Below are 22,067 nucleotides of genomic sequence, written 5' to 3' on the forward strand. Positions count from 1 at the left end.
TGAGTTAATTTTTCAGTTTTTTGTAGAGACAGGGGTCTTGCTATGTTACCCAGGCTGGTCTTGAACTCCTGGACTCAAGCAATCCTCCTGTCTCGGCCACCCAAAGTGCTAGGATTACAGGAGCAAGCCACCATGTCCAGCCCAAAATTTTAGACGTAAACTTACCAGGACTGCTAATTGCATGTGGAGGTCATTGCAGCTGTAAGCTCCAGTGAAATCTCTGGCAAGAAAGTATCCTGACAGATACGGAGATCAAGGACAGACCAGCAGTTATCTTCAGGCGGAGGAGGAGAAAATGAAGGTGAACCAAAGAGAGAGAAAATAAACCAGGGGGCCAGGCGCAGTGGCTCATGCCTGTAATCCCAGCACTTTGGGTGGCCAAGGCGGGCAGATCACGAGGTCAGGAGTTCGAGACCAGCCTGGCCAACATGGTGAAACCCCGTCTCTACAAAAGATAGAAAAAAAAAAAAAAATTAGCCGGGCATGGTGGCACACGCCTGTAATCCCAGCTACAGGCTGGAGGCTGAGGCAGGAGAATCGCTTGAACCTGGGAAGCAGAGGTTGCAGTGAGCCGAGATCATGCCACTGCACGCCAGCCTGAGAGACAGGGAAAGACTCCATCTCAAAGGGGAGGGGAGGGGAGGGGAGAAGAGGGGAGAAGAGGGGAGAAGAGGGGAGAAGAGGGGAGAAGAGAAGAGAAGAGAAGAGAAGAGAAGAGAAGAGAAGAGAAGAGAAGAGAAACCAGGGAAGTCAAAGAGAACCTCCAAGTTCAGGGCAGAGAATGTGATCAGGACCGCAGAGGGGAGAGACGGGTCCTGGGCGAAGGCTGCCAGGCTTCGCAATGATGAGGGAGAAGACACCCTGGAGGTGTGGAGAAAAGGTCTCACTGCAGTAGGGGACATGGTGACTGTGTGCAGGGCTCTGTCCACTTCTCAGGATGGGGAAGGGAAGATGGGATGGGAGGGGAATGGAAGAGAGGATGGGACGGGAAGGGAAAAAGGGAGATGCTTCCATCTTTGGATTATAGCCAATTATCTCTAGGGTTTATTGTCTGTTTGCTAAATAGAACGAAAGGTCCATGACAGCCCGGGCAACAAAATAAGATCCTGTCTCAAAAAAAAAAAAAAAAAAAAAATATTGTGTTGGCACAAGTCTGCAGTCCCAGCTACTCAGGAGGCTGAGGTAGGAAGATCGATTGGACCCAGGAGTTTGAGCCATGATTGTGCCACTGCACCCCTGCCCAAGTGACAGAGCAAGACCCTGCCCCTAAAATTTTTAAAAATAAAGCTCCAAAAATAAAGATAAAAACAAAAAATATATAAAAACAAAATAAAAACAGAAAAAATAACTAAAATCACAAAACAAAACAAAACAAAAAGTCCCAGGAGGGCAAGGACAATGAAATCAGGCTGTTTGTTGTTCTGTTGTATTCTGTTGTATCCGCAGGGTCTGGAACAGTACCTGGCACATTAAGGAATTAAATCAATATTTGGCCAGGCTTGGCGGATCACATGTATAATCCCAGCACTTTGGGAGGTCAAGGCTGGAGGATGGCTTGAGTCCAGGAGTTCAAGAGCAGCCTGGGCAACACAGTGCAACCCCATTTCTACAAAAAATACAAAAATTAGCCAGGCATGGTGGCATTCCCCCTTGTAGCCTCAGCTACTCTGGAGGCTAAGTGGGACAGGATTGCTCGAGCCCAGGATTTTTTTTTTTTTTTTAAGACCAAGTCTCACTCTGTCACCCAGGCTAGAGTACAGTGGCATGATCTCAGCTCACTGCAACCTCTGCCTCCCAGGTTCAAGCGATTCTCATGCCTCAGCCTCCCGAGTAGCTGGGACTACAGGCGTGAGCCACCACCCCGGCTAATTTTTGTACTTTTAATAGAGATGGGGTTTCACCATGTTGGCCAGTCTGGTCTCGAACTCCTGACCTCAGGTGATCCACCCACCTCAGTCTCACAAAGTGCTGGGACTGCAGGCATGAGCCACCGTGCCCAGCCAAACCCAGCAGTTTAAGGTTGCAGTGAACTATGATTGTACCATTGCACTCCAGCCTGGATGACAGAGCGAGACCCTGTCTCGAAAAAAAAAATCAGTATTTGTCTAATGGAGTTGTTAACCATTCTTGGGGGATGGGAAGACAGTTGAGAAAATGTGTGAGAGTGAGAGGTGTGGAAGACTCACCATGGTGAATGCATTGAAAACAGTCCTGCCTCTGCTACCCCCTGGATTGAGGGTGAAACCTCCCACTCTTCCCCATCCCACTGCAAGGTAGCCAGCCTGCCCCAGATTCCAACACTGCCCATGTACCTTCTTCACTCGAAGGGCCGTGATCACATGGCTTTCATCATACTCCCATTTGGAACGTACATCTGGAAAGGAAAAGTATTTAAGAACTGAATTTGCAAAGGAACATACTACCAAACTACTTAGAGGACTTATGTCATCATCAACGTCTGTTTGTTTGGCAGTTAAGGGATAGTCATTGTCAGTTTGAAACTTGAGATGTGGGGCCAGGTGTGGTGGCTCGCACCTATAATCCCATCACTTTGGGAGGCCAAGGCGGGTGGATCACTTGAGGCCAGGAGCTCAAGACCAGCCTGGCCAACATGGCAAAATTCCATCTCCACTAAAAATACAAAAATTAGCCAGCTGTGGTGGCAGCATCTATAGTCCCAGCTACTCAGGAGGCTGAAGGAGGAGAATCATTTAAATCTAGGAGGCGGAGGTTGCAGTGAGCCAAGTTCGCACCATTGCATTCCAGCCTGGGTGACAGAGCAAGATTCTGTCTCATAAATAAGTAACTAAGGGAAGGGGAAGGAAGAAATCAAATTTGAAGTGAGCTCACGCTAAATCCCCATCCAAGCTGGAAAGCAGTGGCATGATCTCGGCTCACTGCAATCTCCATCTCCCGGGTTCAAGCGATTTTCCTGCCTCAGCCTCCCCAGTAACTGGGACCACAGGCATGTGCCACCATGCCCGGCTAATTTTTGTATTTTTAGTAGAGACAGGGTTTCACCATGTTGGCCAGGCTGGTCTCGAACTCCTGACCTCAACTGATCCGCCCACCTGGGTCTCCCAAAACGCTGGGATTACAGGCACAAGCCATCACACCTGGCATCTTATCTAAAGCAGCAATCCCCAACCTTTTTGGCACCAGGGACTAGTTTCACGGAAGACAATTTTTCCACGGAACAGGGCAGTGGGCGGGCGGGTGGGGATGGTTTGGGGATAACTTGAGCGCATTACATTTTTTGTGCAATTTATTTCTATTATTATTACATTGTAATATATAATAAAGTAATTCTACCACCATGTAGGATCAGTGGGAGTCCTGAGCTTGTTTTCCTGCAACTAGACAGTCCCATCTGGGGGTGACAGGAGACAGTGACAGATCATCAGACGTTAGATTCTCATAAGGAGCGAGCAACTTAGATCCCTCGCATGTACAGTTCACAGTAGCGTTTGTGCTCCTATGAGAATCTAATGCTGCTGATGATCTGACAGCAGCAAGTGGAGCTCAGGTGGTAATGCAAGCCATGGGGAGTGGCTGTAAATACGGATGAAGTTTGTTTTTTTTTCCTTTTTTTGAGACAGGGTCTCACTCTGTCACCCAGGCTGGAACGCAGTGGCACAACCTTGGCACACTCCAACCTCCGCCTCCTGGGTTCCAGCAATTCTCATGCCTCAGCCTCCCGAGTAGCTGGGATTATAGGCGTGCACCACCACAGCTAATTTTTTTTTGTATTTTTAGTAGAGATGGGGTTTTGCCCTTTTGGCCCGGCTGGTCTTGAACTCCTGGCCTCAAGTGATTCGCCCACCTTGGCCTTCCAAAGTGCTGGGATTACAGGTGTGTGCCACCACACCTGGCCCAGGGACCCCTGTTCTAAAGTCATTCATACCCCCTCCCAGAAGTTTGTTAACTCATCAAAAATAATGTTTGAAGGACACTGTGTTCGACCTCCTTCACTTTTTTCCAAGTACTTACCAAATAAACAGAGATAGTTGGGTTCAGTTAATCTGGAGAGTTTTGTGGCCTGATTCAGGATGTTGTAAAGCTCTGTCGGTTCACACAAAAGCAAACCAGGCATCCTGCTGGGAAGAATCAGTAACACACAAGTGTAACACGCCTCTTTCTATTTTAGATGAACGGCCACAAAGTGATATATTGAATTAAGCTCTTTCTTAACATACCTTCAAACAAAGATGACAGTAATCATGTAAGTGATCAGGAAGGCTTCAAAACTGTATAGTGAAATATAGTGTGCAGAGGAGAATAAAATCTTAAATACAACATATCTAGCCAGGTGTGGTGGCTCACGCCTATAATCCCAGCACTTTGGGAGGCCGAGGCAGGTGGATCACCTGAGGTCAGGAGTTTGAGACCAGCCTGACCAACATGGTGAAACCCCGTCTCTACTAAAAACACAAAAATTAGGCAGGTATGGTGGCAAGTGCCTGTAATCTCAGCTACTTAGGAGGCTGAGGCAGGAGAATCGCTTGAACCTGGAAGGCAGAGGTTACAGTGAGCCATGATTGCACCACTGCACCCCAGCCTGGGTGACAGAGTAAGACTCCATCTCAAAAAAAAAAAAAAAAAAGTGTAGTAAAATGAGCAGAGAATAAAATATTGAATACAAGATTATCTGAGCCATATACATATCACATGGGCTGTAAAACAGCTGCCAGTTCATTTGCTTATTTAGCAAATAATTACTGAGCACCTACTATGTCCCAGAGCACTGGAAATAACTGTAGCAAACAAAACCTGCCTTCATGCAGGTTACAGTCTAGCATGGAATGCAGACACTTACAGAAAAAACTGCAAGACATTAGAGCACTATAAAAGATATTGGGGCCATGCACGGTGATTCATGTCTGCAATCTCAGCACTTGGGGAGGCCTAGGCAGGAAGATTGCTTGATCCCAGGAATTCAAGACCAGCCTGGACCACACAGCAAGGCCCTGTAATACAAATTAGCTGGGCGTGGTGGTATACACCTATAGTCCCAGCTACTGAGGAGACCAAGGTGGGGGAATTGCTCGAGGCCAGGAGTTCAAGACCAGCCTGGACAACATAGTGAGACCCTATCTCTTAAAAAAAAAAAAAAAACTAAACTAAAAACTAGCCAGGTGTGGTGGCACACACCTGTGGCCCCAGCAACTCAGGAGGCTGAGGTGGGAGAATCACTTGAGCCTGGGAGGTGGGGCTGCAGTAAGCCGTGATCACACCACCACAATCCCACCTGGGCAACAGAGTGAGACCCTGTCTTGAAAGAAAAAAAAAAAAAAAAGAAGGATCAGCTGTGCGTGGTGGCTCACTGGCTCACACCTGTAATCCCAGTACTTTGCAAGGCCGAGGCAGGCAGATCACCTGAGGTCGGAGTTCAAGACCAGCCTGGCCAACATGGCAAAACTCCGTCTCTACTAAAAATACAAACATTAGTTGGGTGTGGTGGTGCACACCTGTGGTCCCACCTACTTGGGAGGCTGAGGCAGGAGAACTGCTTGAACCCAGGAGGCGGAGGTTGCAGTGAGCCGAGACTGCATTACTACACTCCAGGCTGGGTGACAGAGCAACTTCGTCTCAAAAAACAAAAAAGTAGGATCCACTGTGACAGGAGTACCTAACAGGAGGTTCTCACCTAGGTGGGGGAATAGGACAAGTGTTGTCTGAGGATGTGACTGCTAAACTGAGACAGGAGGCTGGGCAAGAGGAGCAGTGACAGAGGGTGAAACAGAGGATAAGAACATTCTGCCGGGAGGAGGGGCAAGTGCAGCACCTAAGACAGTTCAAAGGAGCCTGGTATGGCTCCGCTAAAAGCTTGATAAGACACTGCAGAGGCCAACACAGGTGGCCTCTGTGTTAAGGATCCCAACAGTCATGGTTGGGTGGAGAATCGCTGATGTGTACAGAGCTAGGTTCGGGCTCCCATTGTCCTCTCTTGGGACACTGGCTCCTGGGCCCAGTTGTTTCTGGAAGGGTCAGGCCTGTGCAGCAGCTTCCTGCAGGAAAGCTTTTATTTATTTTTGAGACAGGGTCTTGTGCTGTCATCCAGGCTGGAGTACAGTGGTGTGTTTATGGCTAACTGCAGCCTCAAACTCCAGGGCTCAAGCAATCCTCTGGTCTCAGCCTCCCTAGTAGCTGAGACTACAAGGGTATGCCATCATGCCTTTTGAATTTTGTGGAGATGGGCAACACTATGCCCAGTCCGGTCTCAAACTCCTGTCCACAAGTGATCCTCCCGCCTCGGCCTCCCAAAGTGCTGGCATTACAGGTGTGAGCCACTGCACCTGGCCAGCTATCTTTTAGCAAGAGGGCTAGAAGGAGAGCAGAGTGGAGCCTCTGTAGGCCAGTGGAGGGTGGCGAAGGGGAGAAGTTGAGTCCAGGGGTAATCTTGCTCTAAATGGTTAGGCTCCACTTCAGGGTTACCAGACATTGCTCCTGGGAAATGCCAGCACCTCAACTTAAACCTCAGATCCTTCTCACCTCCTCAAAGACTTCAGTTCTCAGCACCCCTCCACAGCATCAACAGTTTCAGCCTCCACATGGGTCCCTCCTGTCGACATGCAACCATCGTCTTGTACCTATCTCTGTTCTTCTTTCCAGCAGAAGCGTGCAAAGAGAAACACCACCTCTCAAAAGCATGGTGTTTCATTTACCGCCTCCACTTCCTCTCCTCCAATTACACTGACTCTGAAGTCAAACTCTTTTAGGTCTGAATCCTGGTTCTGCCACTTACTATCAGCCTCCTGGCACTAGGGAGTGGTTAGCCTCTCTGCGCCTCAGTCCCCACCTCTGTAAAACGGGGGTGAGAATAATATTGCCACTTCTATATAATGAGGGTGACAGTAACCTGCCTGGTGTGTGTGTATTCATGAAGTCACATTTGTCAGGCATTCTAAAGCAGGGAGGAAATTACAGAGTATTGGCCATTGGCGTAACCTACTCTTTGGAGCTGCTGCCTTTTTTTGAGACAAGGTCTTGCTCTGTTGCCCATGTTGGAGTGCAGTGGCACTATCATAGCTTGCTGCAGCCTCAACCTCCTGGGCTCAAGCGATCCTCCTACCTCCGACTCCTGAGTAACTGGAACTACAGGCACGTGCCACCATGGCCGGCTACTTTTTTTTAAGAGATGGGGTCTCGGCCGGGCGCGGTGGCTCAAGCCTGTAATCCCAGCACTTTGGGAGGCCGAGATGGGCGGATCACGAGGTCAGGAGATCGAGACCATCCTGGCTAACATGGTGAAACCCCGTCTCTACTAAAAATACAAGAAAATTAGCTGGGCGAGGTGGCGGGCGCCTGTAGTCCCAGCTACTCGGGAGGCTGAGGCAGGAGAATGGCGTGAACCCGGGGAGGCGGAGCTTGCAGTGAGCCGAGATCGCGCCACTGCACTCCAGCCTGGGACACAGAGCAAGACTCCGTCTCAAAAAAAAAAAAAAAAAAAAGAGGCCGGGCGCGGTGGCTCAAGTCTGTAATCCCAGCACTTTGGGAGGCCGAGACGGGCGGATCACGAGGTCGGGAGATTGAGACCATCCTGGCTAACACAGTGAAACCCCGTCTCTACTAAAAAAAAAATACAAAAAAACTAGCCGGGCGAGGTGGCGGGCGCCTGTAGTCCCAGCTACTCAGGAGGCTGAGGCAGGAGAATGACGTGAACCCGGGAGGCGGAGCTTGCAGTGAGCTGAGATCCGGTCACTGCACTCCAGCCTGGGCGACAGGGCGAGACTCTGTCTCAAAAAAAAAAAAAAAAAAAAAAAAAAAAAAAAAAAAGAATTTTCAAGAGCTTGGCCGGGCGCGGTGGCTCAAGCCTGTAATCCCAGCACTTTGGGAGGCCGAGGCGGGTGGATCACCAGGTCAGAAGATCGAGACCATCCTGGCTAACATGGTGAAACCCCATCTCTACTAAAAATACAAAAAACTAGCCGGGCGTGGTGGCGGGCGCCTGTAGTCCCAGCTACTCGGAGGCTGAGGCGGGAGAATGGCGTGAACCCGGGAGGCGGAGCTTGCAGTGAGCTGAGATCGCGCCACTGCACTCCAGCCTGGGCAACACAGCGAGACTCCGTTTCAAAAAAAAAAAAAAAAAGAAAAAAAAAAAAAAAAAGAGATGGGGTCTCACTATGTTGCCCAGGCTGGTTCCCCTGGAGCTTCCTACCCTACCAAACCACAAAAACTGCTCTGTATCAAAGTCATCAACAATGTCCATCTTGCCTAAGCCATTGGTCACTTCTCTCTGTGCTCGAATGCCCCTCTTAGGAGCAGGTAACACAGTTGAGAGTTCCCCAGACACTCCTCTCCCAGGAAACTGTACTCTCCAAGCTTCCCTTCTTCCTCGCAGACTGTTCCTCTCTAACTTTGCATGGAAGAATGCCCCCGGGCTTACTTTCCTTTTTTCTGCTTTATCTACATACTCATTCTAGGGCAGGGTTTCTCAACCTTGACACCACTGACATCAGGGCCAGATAACTCTATGTGCGGGGAGCTGGCCTGGGCACTGCAGGATGTTGAGTGGCATCCCTGGTCTCTACCTGGTGGATGCCAGAAGCAAACTGTACCTCTTCCCATCACCAGTAACAGAAAATATCACCAGACATCGCCAAGGGCCCCCTGGAAAAAGGGGGCAAGATCACCCCTGGCTGAGGATCAACACTCTGAGACCTAGAGTCACAGTGATTCATCCAGTTCCCTGAATACCACACACGCACCAATGATTCCCAAATTTTATCCCACCTCGACCTGTCTACTGAGCTCCAGACTCTACCAGGATGCCTGGTGGACATCACAAATACAGCATGACCGAAATACAACTTCAGTGCACTCATGCCCACACCTCCAGTACCTGCTCGTCATTTAGCCTTCTCAGTCTCAATCAACAGCACCATGATCCACCCAGTTGCTTGGGCCCAATGACCTCATTCCTCTTTCCCTCACATCCAGTCTCTGAGCTCTGCCTCCTTCATGTATTCCAAGTCCATCCACTTCTCTCCATCTCCAGGGGTACCATCTTGGTCCAAGACACTATTATCTCTCTCCTGATGAGGCAGTACTGCCCAACTGGATTTACTAGCTTCCTCCTTTCTCCCTCCAGTTTCATCGTCACACAGTAGTCTGCACAATCTTTAAAATCTGAGTAGGGTCATTGTCTTTACCTCGCTATCACCTGTAGTTATCCTGCTCATTTGCTTATTGTCTCCTGGTTTCTCAGGAAGGGCCTTGCCTGTCTTGTCCACTGTGAGGTCCTCACCCAGTACCCCAGATTTACGTGCTGCAAAGTAATAGTCAATGAACACATGTGGAAAGAATACATGATTGTCAGTTACCATTATGCCCTGTCCCAACGCCACCATCTTGACCTGCCGTCATACTTTTTCCACATGTGGATTCCTCTTACAGACCTCCTCACTCCCACCCCCAAGTCAGGTTCCACATCCTCTGTCTCTGAAAGCCAGGCCCTTTTGGTAGTCGTGAGTACAGAGGAGAGAGGTGGGCTTTGTGTCTAGTCCTAAAACCTCATTAAGCAAAATGAAAAGCTGGTTCCTAACCCATCTGGTCTATGGCTCATAGCCCATCCTCAGCTCCTACCTACTTTCTCCCATTGCTAACTCCATCTCCTTACTCACTAGCCAAAGAATCGTCTCTGGTCCTATAGATAAAAACCCAGCCCCGGCCGGGCGCGGTGGCTCAAGCCTGTAATCCCGGCACTTTGGGAGGCCGAGACGGGTGGATCACGAGGTCAGGAGATCGAGACCACCCTGGCTAACACAGTGAAACCCCGTCTCTACTAAAAACTACCAAAAAAAAAAAAAAAAAAAAAAAAAAAACTAGCCAGGTGAGGTGGCGGGCGCCTGTAGTCCCAGCTACTTGGGAGGCTGAGGCAGGAGAATGGTATGAACCCAGGAGGCGGAGCTTGCAGTGAGCCGAGATCGTGCCACTGTACTCCACCCTGGGCAACAGAGCAAGACTCTGTCTCAAAAAAAAAAAAAAAACCCAGCCCCAAGGATCTCCTTCTGCAGATCCTTCTCCTTCTCAAAGGACTCCACCTGGTCAAGCAGGAACAGCCCCTCACCCACTGGTAAAATACTGGAAGGATGAGAGTAGTCCCTGAACCTAACAGCATGATTCCAAGAGAAGATGCATCCCTGTGAACTGAAATTAGGGCACCTCTAACCTTGGGTAAGTTGAGGACTGAGCACGGGTAACCATCCCATTTGGTGCTACTCTGAAGCCTGCAGAGTTTATTTATTTACTTATTTTTTTGAGACAGTCTTGCTCTGCCCCCAGGATAGAGTGCAGTGGGACGATCTTGGCTCACTGTAACCTCCACCTCCTGGGTTCAAGTGATTCTCTCACCTCAGCCTCCCAAGTAGCTGGGATTACAGGTGCCTGCCACCACGCCCAGCTAATTTTTGTATTTTTAGTAGTGACTGGGTTTCACCATGTTGGCCAGGCTGGCCTCAAACTCCTGACCTCAAGTGATCTGCCTGCCTCAGCCTCCCAAAGTGCTGGGATTACAGGCGTGAACTACCACACCTGGCCCCTGAAGAGTTTAGATGTCCTTAGCTCCACACCATTTGAGCCCTCAAGGATATTCTGATGTATCATGCATTTACACAAAACTATTAAAGTAATATAGATGAGTTTTTGCCAAAAGTATTTTCCTTTGTGAATCCATTAAGCCACTTTAATTCCTTAATTGATTTTCTGTATGTCACAATTAGCCAGTTTCAATTTTTTACTCTCAATTTTGATTAAATTTATTTCTCCCAAGATCAAGTCTTTTCCATGTGAATTTTTTTGTTGTTATTGTTTTGAGCCACCTCGCCCGGCCTGTATTAATTACTTATACCAAGTTTCATTTTCCTGGTGACCTGTTCAAAACAGTAGAGTCAAAATGGCAAGTTTAGAACATTCTCCTTTATACAGGACTCTTTCAACACAGGACAGCTCTTCTCAAGAGACCCTTGGTGGGGTGTAGTAGCTCACACCAGTAATCCCTGCATTTTGGGTGTCTAAGGCAAAAGGAACTCCCAACCTCAGGTGATCTGTCCGCCTCGGCCTCCCAAAGTGCTGGGATTACAGGCGTGAGCCACCATGCCCAGCCCAAAGACACACTCTCAAGAAAGCAGGGTGCTAGCACAGGCCTTGTCCCTGCACACAGTACACCCACCAGGGGGAAGGTCTGTCACCTTCCATATGACCTAGTCTGGCCTTCAAAGCAGGGGTTCATGTGTGGCTCTCTCCCCGAGTCAGCCCAGCATGGTCCAGAAGCAGCTGGGCTGGCAAGCTCCCCTCTAGCAACAGCATGTGTCTATATTTGGGGAAAACAGCCAACCAGGAAGGGATGTTTCATTACAGGTTGCCAAAGCCTGTGACTAAGCGGGGACCCAGCCAGCTCCAGCTCATGTCCCTGCCTCCCTGTGTCTACCCAACACCCAGGGGACTTCCATCCTGACAAACGTTGGAGGTTTCAGAGGCTGGGCCTGACCACAGGCTTCTCATAGGAGTTCCAGGACACCACGGGCTTGACCCAGTGCTCAGCTGCCAAGCCACCCCAACCCCCCAGACAGTCCAGGTAGACACAATTGATGGGCATTTGCTTCTGGTGGAGAAGAGACAACAGTTGATGATCCTGGAGAAGCCAGACCATGAGCTTCACTTTGGGATCCTGGCTCAGGCTGACCAGCACAGGTAAAGGTCAGGGTCCACAGCCAATCCCCACCGCTGTTCTGGTTCTTGGTGGGAAGCTCAGGCTGTGCCAGGATGACCAGGGCCCAAACACAGCGACAGGCATCAATGCCCTCACCTGTCAGCTGAGAGAATAACACACACTGGGAAAGCTGGAGGATCATTCAAGAGCTAAATGATATAAATTGCCTAGCAGTGGGCCTGACACATGGCGGGAGCTTAGGAAATAAAATTCCTTTACTCCTACCTCTCAAGTTTCTTTCCCTGAAACAGGGGCTCACTCTGTTGCCCAGGCTGGCGTGCAGTGGCACAATCATGGCTCACCGCAGCCTCAAGCTCCTGGGCTCAAGCAATCCTCCCACCTCAGCCTCCTGAGTAGCTGAGGCTACAGGTGCATGCCACCACACCTAAGTTTTTATTTTTTGTAGAGACAGGGTCTCGCTTCTGGAAGAGAACAACGGGGAAGAACAGAGAGGTCTGAAGGAATGTGGGGGTGTTTGGTTCTGTGGGATGACATGAGCCTCTCCTGTCATCCCAGAAAAACCTCCTTACTCCTTATGTGACTTCAAGGCTGTCAGGACCAGCTTTATGTCTGGGAATTGAATGACATTCTTGAGGATGGCCTCAAGGAGAGCTAGCTAACTCTGTCACATTTGGGTTAAATTTTGTTTTGCTGTTTTCTCTTAGAGATAGTGTCTCACTGTGTTGCCCAGGCTGGAGTGCAGTGGCGTGATCATCACTCACTTCAGCCTCCGACTCCTGGGCTCAAGTGAGCCTCCCACCTCAGCCTTCCGAGTAGCTGGACTACAAGTGTGCGCCATCATGCCCACCTTTTTTTTTTTTTTTTTTTTTTGAGACGGAATCTTGCCCTGTTGCCTAGGCTATAGTGCAGTGGTACGATCTCGGCTCACCACAACCTCCACCTCCCTGGTTCAAGTGATTCTCCTAGTAGCTGGGGTTACTGGTGCCTGCCACCACTCCCGGCTAACTTTTGTATTTTTAGTAGAGAAGGGGTTTCACCACATTGGCCAGGCTGGTCTTGAACTCCTGACCTCATGATTCGCCCACCTCAGCATCCCAAAGTGCTGGGATTACAGGTGTGAACCACTGCGCCTGGCCAACTAATTTTTTTTTTAGTTTCTGCAGAGACAGGGTCTATGTTTTCCAGGCTGGTCTTGGACTCCCGGGCTCAAGTGATCTTCCTGCCTCAGCCTCCCAAAGTGCTGGGATTACAGGCGTGAGCCACCGCGCCCAGCCGAGGGTCAGGATCTTAAGGGATTTGGTACGGTCTTTCCTCAATCCCAACTTGACACATTCTTTGTGGCCTGAACCTTGACAAAGCTGGATAATACAGTCCCAGGCCACAACACCCCTAGAGCTGTGGAGGCTGCAGAAGTGGGCCTGAAATCTGTCTCTTAGCTCAGAGGGACACCAGGTCCCACTGGCACAGAAAAAAGAAAGAGGGAGCTGGAAGAGGCCAGGGCCATCATAACCTCCTAACTTTGCCTTGATCATCGCTAGTATCTACTATCACCTTTTTTCTTTTTGTGACAGTCTCTGTTGCCGAAGCTGGGGTGCAGTGGTGCGATCTCAGCTCACTGCAACCTTCGCCTCCCAGGTTCAAGCAATTCTCCTGCCCCAGCCTCCCAAGTAGTAGGGACTACATGCGTACACCACCATGACAGGCTAATTTTTGTATTTTTATAGAGACAGGGTTTCCCCATGTAGGCCAGGCTGGTCTCAAACTCCCGACCTCAGGTGATCCACCTGCCTCGGCTTCCCAAAGTGTTGGGATTACAGGCCTTAGCCACAGCACCTGGCCTCCATCACTAGTATCTCTATATTTTAGGGGAAGCAGGTATGGATCAGAGGCCTCGATCCAGCCGCCCACATCCCTGCTCCCTGCCTTAGATCCTGCTATCAATTACATGTTCCCAAACCTAAGCCCACTCGACCCCTGAGAGGTACCCTAGTGATCCTGTGAGGGTAACAGGTCTACTCGTAGGGCAACTAGGCTCTTGGTGGGGGGAAGGGGCGGGGTCTGGGAACTATAGCACACTCTCTCAAACACAGTGACCACCACCTCTGGCTCACTTCCTCCGACTCTGTCTCCGGGGCCTGCTTTACCTCGGCTCCCTGATTGGGCTCAGGCCTCACCTTCCACTTCTCTGACTTGAGTTCACGGCCCTGACCAGGCTCTGACCCGGCTTTGCTCCCCCGTCCCAGGCCTCAGGCTGCTCTGCCTGACAGAAGGGTTCACTGGAGACTCAGATCTGCCACAATCAGCGACTGTCAGCTCTTGGGAGCCCCCTGGTGGCTCTGCTGTGGCCAGTCCAACACCTCCTGGTTGTTCTCCTGGGATCTTTCCTGGAAAGCCAAATCCTTTGACTTCCAGCCCGCAGGAGGCCCAAGTAAAAGTTAAAGCTATTTATCTAAGGCCAGGCACAGTGGCTCACGCCTGTCATTCCAGCACTTTGGGAGGCTGAGGCGGGAGGATCACGAAGTCAGGAGTTCAAGACCAGCCTGACCAACATGGTAAAACCTGATCTCTACTAAAAATACAAAATTGGCCAGGCGTGATGGTGCATGCTTGTAGTCCCAGCTACTCAGGAGGCTGAGGCAGGAGAATCGCTTGAACCTGGGAGATGGAGGTTACAGTGAGCTGAGATCACACCACTGCACTCCAGCCTGGGCAATACAGTGAGACTCTGTCCCCCCTCCCCCCCAAAAAAAAAGAAAAGAAAAGAAAAAAGCTATTTATCTAAATATGGTTGTTTTAAAAATACAAGTCCCCAACTTCCAATATCCTAGAGCAGCTACAGAAAAATAAAACTCCCAGGCAAGGCAGAATGATAACCACCTTTCTAACCCCTTGTTTTAGCTCCAGGGATCCAAAAGGAGAGGTTTAAAATACTTCACTTGGCTAGGCATGGTGGCTCACACTTGTAATCCCAGCGCTTTGGGAGGCTGAGCTGGGAGAATCACTTGAGGCCAGGAGTTCAAAACCAGCCTGAGCAATATAGTAAGATCCCCTCCTCTCCAAAAAAGAAAATTAAAATAGTAAAATACTTCACTTGATCTGACTTTAGGGTTGAAGAGAAGTTAGGTTAGTATATAATGTGTGCACCTAATACCAAAATCTGATAGCATATGACTGTGATCTAAGCCCACTGTAAGTTACAAAATGATGAGTACATCTGGGTGTGTAGGGGTGTGGTGAGGAGGGTATGCTATGCTTTGAAAATGGTTTGTCCCCACCAAAACTCATGCTGAGGCTTGCTCCCCAATGTGGTAGTATTAGGAGGTGGTGCCTGTAAGAGGTGATTTGGCTATGAAGATGGATGAATGTCTTCTCCAGGGAATGGACTAGTTCTTGAGAACAGGTTGTTATAAAGCGAGGTTGCCTCCTGCATTTTCCCTTTTCCACACCTAATTCCCCGTCTCCACCACCATGTTATGATGCAGATGCAGCCCTCACCAGAAGCCAACCCAATCTGGAACTTCCCAGCCTCCAGAACTGTAAGCTAAATAAACTTCTTTGCTACATAAATTACCCAGTCTCAAGTATTCTGTGATAGCAACAGAAAAGAGACTAAGACGGGCTGTCAACGTATTTGTATATTTTCCTATCCGATGACAAACAGGCATAGCAATTCTACGATCATAGAAATCAGGAAATAGCTCTCTTGGCGGATGAACGGAAAGCAGCATGAGAGAACTTTCTGGAATGATGGCAATGTTTTAGTTTGTTTTGGGTGGTCGTTACAAGGTTGGAATTTGTCAAAACCAAACTGAACACTTAAGACTTGTATACTTTACTGTATGAAAACTGTAAATCAATAAAAAAAATAGTAATTCCCAGCCGGGCATGGTGGCTCACGCCTGTAATCCCAGCACTTTGGGAGGCTGAGGCAGGCAGATCACAAGGTCAGGAGATCCAGACCATCCTGGCTAACACAGTGAAACCCGTCTCTACTAAAATACAAAAAATTAGCCAGGCGTGGTGGTACGCGCCTGTAGTCCCAGCTACTCGGAGGCTGAGGCAGGAGAATGGCTTGAACCCGGAAGGTGGAGCTTGCAGTGAGCCAAGATCACGCCACTGCACTCCAGCCTGGGCGACAAAGCGAGACTCTGTCTCAAAAAAAAAAAAATAAAGTAATTCCCTTGTGATCGATGTGTTTCAGTGTTCCAGGATGTGAATATGCAGGTGCATGTGTGTGCATGTACACATGCGTGCGAGTATGTAGAGGTCTGTGACCTTCCTATGGGGTCTGGGCTATAGAAAACTATGTGAACTTGAGAACACAGCAAGTACACACTACAGAATTTCACCTTGGTCCTCACAGCCACTAGCTAATCCCATTCTTGTTTTTCCACATTTGACCAGCATTTTCTCAGTGATCACTACTGTTATCCAAACCAAATTCTCTTTGGGAACAACTTCTCGAATTTTCTAGTCTTGCCTGGGAAGGTTAAGGCCACTGGCTGTGAGTCACCCTCCTCTACCAACTGCTCCCTGGGTGCCCTTACATGCTTTTTTTTTTTGAGACGGAGTCTCACTCTGTCACCCAGGATGGAATGCAGTGGCACGATCTCAGCTCACTACAACCTCACTGCAACCTCTCCCTCCAGGGTTCAATCGATTTTCCTGCCTCAGCCTCCCAAGTAGCCAGGACTACAGGCACACACCACCACTCCCGGCTAATTTTTTGTATCTTTAGTAGAGACAGGGTTTCACCATGTTGGCCAGGCTGGTCTCAAACCCCTGACCTCAGGTGATCCACCCACCTCGGCCTCCCAAAGTGCTGGGATTACAGGCATGAGCCACCACACCTGGCACTTATGTGCTTTTCCCCACAGTCCAAGGGATAAGCAACCTCTGATCTCATCCAATTTCACCTAATCTCTCTCATTCTCCTTTCAGCATCTCAAAGCTCTATTAGCATCTTTCTCTGATTCCAAACATTCCCAAGTCTCTGCTTTCTTGGAACAATTCATGAAACCAGAAGCTACTAAGTAGCTTGACCTGTGCCCTCTGAAGCTTGTGCAGGCACAGAGGCTGGTGCTGGGCCTCGGGCTGGAAATCCGAGGCTGGCGTGAGGCTGGCGAACTGTTGGCAAAGCAAGAGGCACCTGCATTTGAAATGGCCTGCACCCCCAGAATCTGTTGGGGCAAAGGATGCCTAAGTGTTTCCTGTAGACCAGATGTGGACCAGGCAGGGGAGAAGGCCAACTAGAAGCTATTTTACTCATTTTTATTTTACTTTTTTGAGATGGAGTCTCACTTTCTGTCACCCAGGCTGAAGTGCAGTCTTGGCTCACTGCAACCTCAGACTCAGTTCAAGCCATTCTGTCCCAGCTTCTCGAGTAACTGGGATTACAGGCACCTGCCACCACGCCTAATTTTTTGTATTTTTAGCAGAGACGGGGTTTCACCATGTTGGGCAGGCTGGTCTCAAACTCCTGACCTCAGGTGATCTGCCTGCCTCAGCCTCCCAAAGTGCTAGGATTACAGGCGTGAGCCACCGCGCCCGGCCGAGAAGCCATTTTAAAGGAACTTTGCCCAAGAGGGCCACCTAGAGGGACAATAGGCCAATGGCATGTGGTGGAGGATTCCAGAAGCCAGGGGCTGACGGAGGAATTGAAAGCAGCAAGATTGAGACGGCCACCTGGATCACGGGAAACGGAGGTAAGAAAGACCCCCAGAAGCACTGCATGGGAGAGTCAGTTACAAATTCCCATCAAGCTGAGACAGTAACAAGGCCAGATGTCGAAGGCACTTTTCTTGCCCCATCTCTACTCTTATAACCCCCTCTGCCAACACAGGATGCCTCAGAAGCCACAGTCGGCCTGGGGTGGGGTGGGATGGAAGAGGAAACAAACAGAAGTCAACTACTGTCCTCCTCCTACGTGGGAGCCCAAAGAAAGCTTGAGAGGGGAAGAGAAGCAGCTTTACCTTTGAATTAAATTCCTAGTTTTGATTATTAACGTGAACCGGACACTGTGGCCATTGCAGTGAGCCTGTCCTGGTAACCAGATGGAATCCAAGGGCAAGCAAAGATTTAAAGACAGAAAGCTGTTGTATGATTGGATTCTACTTCTTGACTGTGGAAACCCTGCTTGTTCAATAAAGTTTTATTTGCAAAACACCAAGTAAAATCAATGCCTACCACACAGTGCTTGAAACAGCAGCCATTAAGACTGTTGTTAATTACCTTGTTATTTCCTTAGAGAGAGGCAGATAGGAGCTGAATGTGAGGCCTTTTTTTTTTTTTTCCTTTGAGATAGGGTCTCATTCTGTCACCCAGACTGGGGTGCAGCTCACGGCAGCCTCGACCTCCCAGCCTCAATTCCCCTGCCTCAGCTTCCTGAGTAACTGGGACCACAGGCACATACCACCATGACTGGCTTATTATTTGTAGACAGGGTCTCCCTGTGTTGCCTAGGCTGGTCTCAAACTCCTGGGCTCAAGTGATCCTCCCACCTTGGCCTTCCAGAGTGGTGGGATTACAGGCAAGAGCCACTGCACCCGGCCAAATGTGAGGCTTTTCTGGTAGTCAAGTTGTTTGGGATGGCCCAAGTAGAAGGCTTGGGAGGTAGCCTTCTGTGGAAGGCTCTTCTGTGGAAGAGGAACTCGGGAGGAATGTGGAGGGAACTGAATTCCAGATGTGGGAGCGAGCCTGACAATCTGTGATTCCAGTTTATTGCTCATGGTCTCAACGCTCCCCCTTTACAGAGGTGACTTCTGCCCTGGCCTCTGAGTTTCAATCCCACCGTTCTTTTTTTTCCTTAAATGAGACAAATCTTGCTCTGTCACCCATGTCAGAATGCAGTGGTGCAATCATGGCTCACTGCAGCCTCTACCTCTCCAGATCGCTTAAACTCAAGCGATCATTCCGTGTCAGCCTCTCAGGTAGTTGGGACTACAAGTGCACACCACCATGCCCAGAGAATTTTTGTACTTTTTGTAGAAACCGGGTTTTGCCATGTTATCCAGGTGGATCCTGAATTCCTGAGCTCAAATGATCGTGCGTGTTGGATACTCAAAGTGCTGGGATTACAGGCATGAGCCTGGCCCAGACCACTGACGGACAACTCAGCATCACTCCCAATTAAGCCCATCTAAAATGGAGCTCTTTGGTGTAACCCGACTTCCCTCTTTATGTACTTTCCACACCCCTTTCATTCATTCCTCAAACCCAGATGAGCACGACTCTCACCCATTCTTCCCATGACACTTCTCCCACGCTGGCCCCACCCACTCCATTTCTATGGCCACCACCATAATTCAGACCATTGTCATCCATAAAATAGATTCCTAAACAATCTCCCTGCCCTCTTTTTTTTTCTCTGGGAATCCTTAGCATGTGAGGTCAGTCAAATCTTCCTCAAACCCAGTTCTGGCCATGTCACAAAAGCCTCTGATTGGCCAGGCACAGTGGCTCATGCCTGTAATTCCAGCACTTTGGGAGGCGGACTCAGGCAGATCACTTGAGGTCAGGAATTCGAGACCAGCCTGGCCAACATGACAAATCCCTGTCTCTGCTAAAAATACAAAAGTTAGCCAGGTGTGGTGGTGCATGCCTGTAACCCCCGCTACTCAGGAGGCTGAGGCAGGAGAATCGCATGAACCCAGAGGCGGAGATTGCAGTGAGCCAAAATCACGCCACTGCACTCCAGCCTGGGCAACAGAGTGAGGCTCCATCTCAAAAAAAAAACCAAAAACAAAAACACTTGCTTCCCAAGAAATGAAATACAAACTCATAGGACCAGCACAATCTAGTTTTTCCCAATCTGCTGTTTCCAGCTGTAACTAAAACCATTCAACTCCCCTCAAATTCACTGAGGTCCACTCTCAGCCCAGTCACATGCTGGACAAAAAAAAGGCACAGAGATGAAAGAGTACCAGGCTCCGAGGTGCTCTTAGTTCTAATTTACAGATGAGTAAATAATTAGCAGAGTATGCAGTCAGTGATAAGGGACACTGCTTGTCCTAATGTCCCCATTCCAAAATAAATGATCTATTTACTGTCCCCTGAATACTGGCCTATGCTTATTTTTTCCCCCTCCAGGTTATTTGGCCCTTTTTCTCCTCCTTTCCTGTCTAAACATTTCCTATTGTTAAATATCCAGGTCCTAGTGCCCCTCCTTTGACAATTCCGATTCCCAGGCAAAGGATCTCTCCCTCCTCTGGAATTAAAAGTTCCATTGAAAAACACCTACTCTATTCTTCCAGCATGTCTCAGCTTATCTGCTTTGTGTGTGTGCGCTTCTGAGACAGAATTTCGCTCGTCACCCAGGCTGCAGTGCAATGGCACACTCTCGGCTCACAGCAACCTCCATCTCCCGGTTCAAGCAATTCTCCTGCCTCAGTCTCCCAAGTAGCTGGGACTACAGGCACATGCCACCATGCCCGGCTACTTTTTGCATTTTTAGTACAGATGGGGTTTCGCCATGTTGGCCAGACTGGTCTCAAACTCCTGACCTCAGGTGATTCACCCGCCTCGGCCTCCCAAAGTGCTGGGATTACAGGCGTGAGTCACCGCACCTGGTGCTTTTTTTTTTTTTTTTTTGAGAGTCTTTCTCTGTCGCCCAAGCTGGAGTGCAGTGAGGTGATGAGGTGATCTCGGCTCAATGCAACCTCCACCTCTGGGGTTCAAGCGATTCTCCTGCCTCAGCCTCCAGAGTAGTTGGGGCTACAGGTGTGCACCACCATGCTGGGCTAATTTTTACATGTTTAGTAGAGACGGGGTTTCACCATTTTTGGCCAGGTTAGTCTCGAACTCCTGGCCTCAAGTAATCCATTTCAGCCTCCCAAAGTGCTGGGATTACAGGCATGAGCCACCTTGCCTGGCGGTGTTTTTTAATTTTAAAAATATACACAAGGGCGGGTGCGGTGGCTCACGCCTGTAATCCCAGCTCTTTGGGAGGCTGAAACGGGTGGATCACAAGGTCAGGAGTTCGAGACCAGTCTGATCAACATGGTGAAACCCTGTCTGTACTAAAAACAAAAAAATTAGCCAGGTGTGATGGCACGCTAATCTCAGCTACTCAGGAGAATAAGGCAGGAGAACTGCTTGAATCTGGGAGGCAGAGGCTGCAGTGAGCAGAGATTGTGCACTGCACTCCAGCCTGGATGACAAAGACTCTGTCTCAAAAAAATAAAAATTAACATTAAAAAAATCTATTATATATACATATATAGCGAGAGAGACGGGAGGTCTCACTATGTTGCCCAGGTTAGTCTCACACTTCTGGCCTCAAGCAATCCTCCCGCCTTGGCCTCCCAAAGTGCTAGGATTACAGGCATGACCCACTATATGGGGCCACATCTCAGCTTTGGAAGGTCCTCTCTCACACAGTGCCTACCCCCATCCCAATCCTGGGTTAAACGTACCTCCTCTGGGTCCCTACAGCACTTCACACTTCTATTGTTGTTCATTTGTGCTGCTTGCAATTTACTTGTCTCTCCCACTACACTGAGCTCCCTAAAGGCAAAGAATGTGTAGATCCTGTTCACAGCAGAACACTCAGCTCCCAAATTGGGCTGGCGTATCTTTTTTGAAAATTTTTTTTCTTTTAAAAATGAAATATAGAGATTGGGTCTTGCTATGTTGGGATTACAGGCGTGAGCCACTGCCCCCAGCCAGGCTGGCATATCTTAGCAGTTCAATAAAGAAGTGGAAGAGAGGAAGGAGAGTACAGCAGTCGCCATAAACTCTCTTGTATTGATACTTTTTATTTTCCCCAAGACAGTTTTGCTCTTGTTGCCCAGGCTGGAGTGCATTGGCGCAATCTTGGCCTCTGCCTCCCAGGTTCAAGCGATTCTCTTGCCTCAGTCTCCCAAGTAACTGAAATTACAGGCGTACGCCACGACGCCCGGCGAATTTTTTGTATTTTTTGTACGAACCCAAGGGTCTCTGCAACTTGGGGGACGACGGCCCGGATCTGAGGAGATGACCCCTTCCTCCCACCCCGCCCAAGGACTCTCAGCCTCCCCAGCCCGTGCCTTTCCGGAGCTCAGAGCCCCCGCTGGTCTCCAGGGGCGGAAGGGATGGGTTTGGGTGAGGACAGGGTCTCGGGTCTGGGACTCACTCCACCTCCCGGGCTGCGCGACTCTGGCCAGGTTCCCTGTCCGAGCCTCTCTGCCTGGGACCCCACCTGGAAAAATGGCTCCTCTAAGGCGCTTCCAGCCTAAAGCCCGTCCTCTTCTACCTCTTGGGTGCAGACTGCCCCTCCCACTCCGATCACAGGTCCCCCACCGGCCACGCTATGACCCAGCCAAACACCAGGGTTGCCAAGGCCGTCCCGGAACCTTCCTTTCCGACTCCCGGAAGTGGCCGTGATCTCACGAAATCCCGGAGGTGAGCGCGACCGGAA

General features: G+C 49.5%; 2 protein-coding genes across 17 annotated transcripts in view; both read right to left on the reverse strand.

Annotated features, from left to right (window-relative positions):
- The window catches only part of TMEM120A (transmembrane protein 120A), a 436,474-nt gene that overhangs the window by 43,013 nt on the left and 371,394 nt on the right, over positions 1 to 22,067 (reverse strand). The window lies entirely within an intron of this gene.
- The window catches only part of STYXL1 (serine/threonine/tyrosine interacting like 1), a 58,158-nt gene that overhangs the window by 35,095 nt on the left and 996 nt on the right, over positions 1 to 22,067 (reverse strand). The window contains exons 1-4 of one of the 16 annotated variants that reach the window (XM_050783762.1): positions 21,783 to 22,019; positions 4,197 to 4,247; positions 3,991 to 4,097; positions 2,313 to 2,374 (exon numbers count right to left, since the gene is read on the reverse strand). In XM_050783762.1, the coding sequence (XP_050639719.1) occupies positions 2,313 to 2,374; positions 3,991 to 4,093 (165 nt within the window). In that variant the 5' untranslated portion in view covers positions 4,094 to 4,097; positions 4,197 to 4,247; positions 21,783 to 22,019. Of the gene's footprint in view, positions 1 to 165; positions 275 to 2,312; positions 2,375 to 3,990; positions 4,098 to 4,196; positions 4,248 to 21,782; positions 22,027 to 22,067 lie in introns of those variants that run through there. The other 15 variants (XM_050783765.1, XM_050783759.1, XM_050783763.1 and 12 more) reach the window with 15 other exon arrangements.

The sequence above is a fragment of the Macaca thibetana genome, chromosome 3 (assembly GCF_024542745.1).
Source record: "Macaca thibetana thibetana isolate TM-01 chromosome 3, ASM2454274v1, whole genome shotgun sequence".
Classification (NCBI taxonomy): domain Eukaryota; kingdom Metazoa; phylum Chordata; class Mammalia; order Primates; family Cercopithecidae; genus Macaca; species Macaca thibetana.